Raw genomic sequence first — 1,183 nt, 5'->3', positions numbered from 1 at the left:
CAAGATCCCCAAAGGAGACCATTGTGTACACTAAGAAGTGTCGCGTGTAACTTTCACAGAGGTCAGTGGTTACTGCACCACTTGGAACGACTTGGATTGTTGACTTTTCATGAAATTGCTCCAATGGTTGTTATCGTGGAACCAGCTTTACATGGGCTTGGTCGCTACTTCCAACAGATGGAGCAAGGACAACAGATCACTGTACTGGAGAGCATGCAGTATGAATGGATGCGTGTAAGGAGCTTCTGGTCCTTTCCCAGAAATGCTGGAGTGTCCTACCTATATTTGGCAAGGATAGGGTTTTTCTACACGGGTAGAGTGTCGGAGACCTGCTGCTATAGCTGTGGACAGATCTACAGAGAATGGAGGGAGGGAGATAACCCACTAGAAATTCACCGACGGATATCTCCACATTGTCTGCACCTCAATGACGGTGATGCTCGAAATATGCCCATCTATGCAGATGTCATTAACCAGTGGCCTGCCATACCATGGGAACCGCTTTTGGAGGAGGCAGCAAGACCACCAGTTGATGAGGAGCCTGCTGACCTACCCGAAGCAGGTATGTAATGTACTAAAACTGCAGAAAATACTGGAACAGTTAGGAATATCCATAGATAAGTGAGTTTGGATTAGGAGATTTCCTAGTAAATGACCACGAGGAATTATTCAACAGCAGAACTTCATTATAACAGACACTTTAGTTCCAAGGAAAAGAGTTTAGAAACAGAATTTATCATTTCAATTTATCCCTCATAACCTGACCAAAATAGAAAATATTCCCTAAATATTTATCCTTTATACCAGGAAATATTTGCTGCTGTTAAATTTTTTTAGCCGTTTGGAGTGAGGACAAATTTATCATTACAGCAAACATTAATTAACAACATAATTAACATAGTGATTAAATGTGAAGGGGAAATCAACACTGGGTGAATATGGATTTCACAGGTAAAGGGTGAAAGTTTGACTTGGCAAACATTTGGTAGTATATAATATTCAATAACAAAGCAAGGAGCATTTAATATTTTGCTGAGTATAGGTACATGAAAAGATAAATTATATTGAATTGTGAGGAGTGAATTCAATTTAAATTAAAACATAAAATATATATTACATTGTTATATTTATACAGAAGCTTTGGACAGGGACACTGCAACTGTAGATACCAGAAGCCAGCATC

General features: G+C 39.3%; 1 protein-coding gene across 1 annotated transcript; it reads left to right on the top strand.

Annotated features, from left to right (window-relative positions):
* Positions 1 to 6: 6 nt before the first annotated feature.
* Positions 7 to 1,174, top strand: LOC110440802 (baculoviral IAP repeat-containing protein 7-B-like; the record flags this gene model as incomplete). The annotated part of the gene is made up of 2 exons (XM_021483936.1): positions 7 to 562; positions 1,136 to 1,174. Coding segments are annotated over exons 1-2 (478 nt in total), but the record flags the coding sequence as incomplete, so codon positions are not given.
* Positions 1,175 to 1,183: the final 9 nt, after the last annotated feature.

The sequence above is a fragment of the Mizuhopecten yessoensis genome, unplaced genomic scaffold, assembly GCF_002113885.1.
Source record: "Mizuhopecten yessoensis strain PY_sf001 unplaced genomic scaffold, ASM211388v2 scaffold709387, whole genome shotgun sequence".
Classification (NCBI taxonomy): domain Eukaryota; kingdom Metazoa; phylum Mollusca; class Bivalvia; order Pectinida; family Pectinidae; genus Mizuhopecten; species Mizuhopecten yessoensis.
This window is presented reverse-complemented; position numbering and strand designations above follow the sequence as displayed.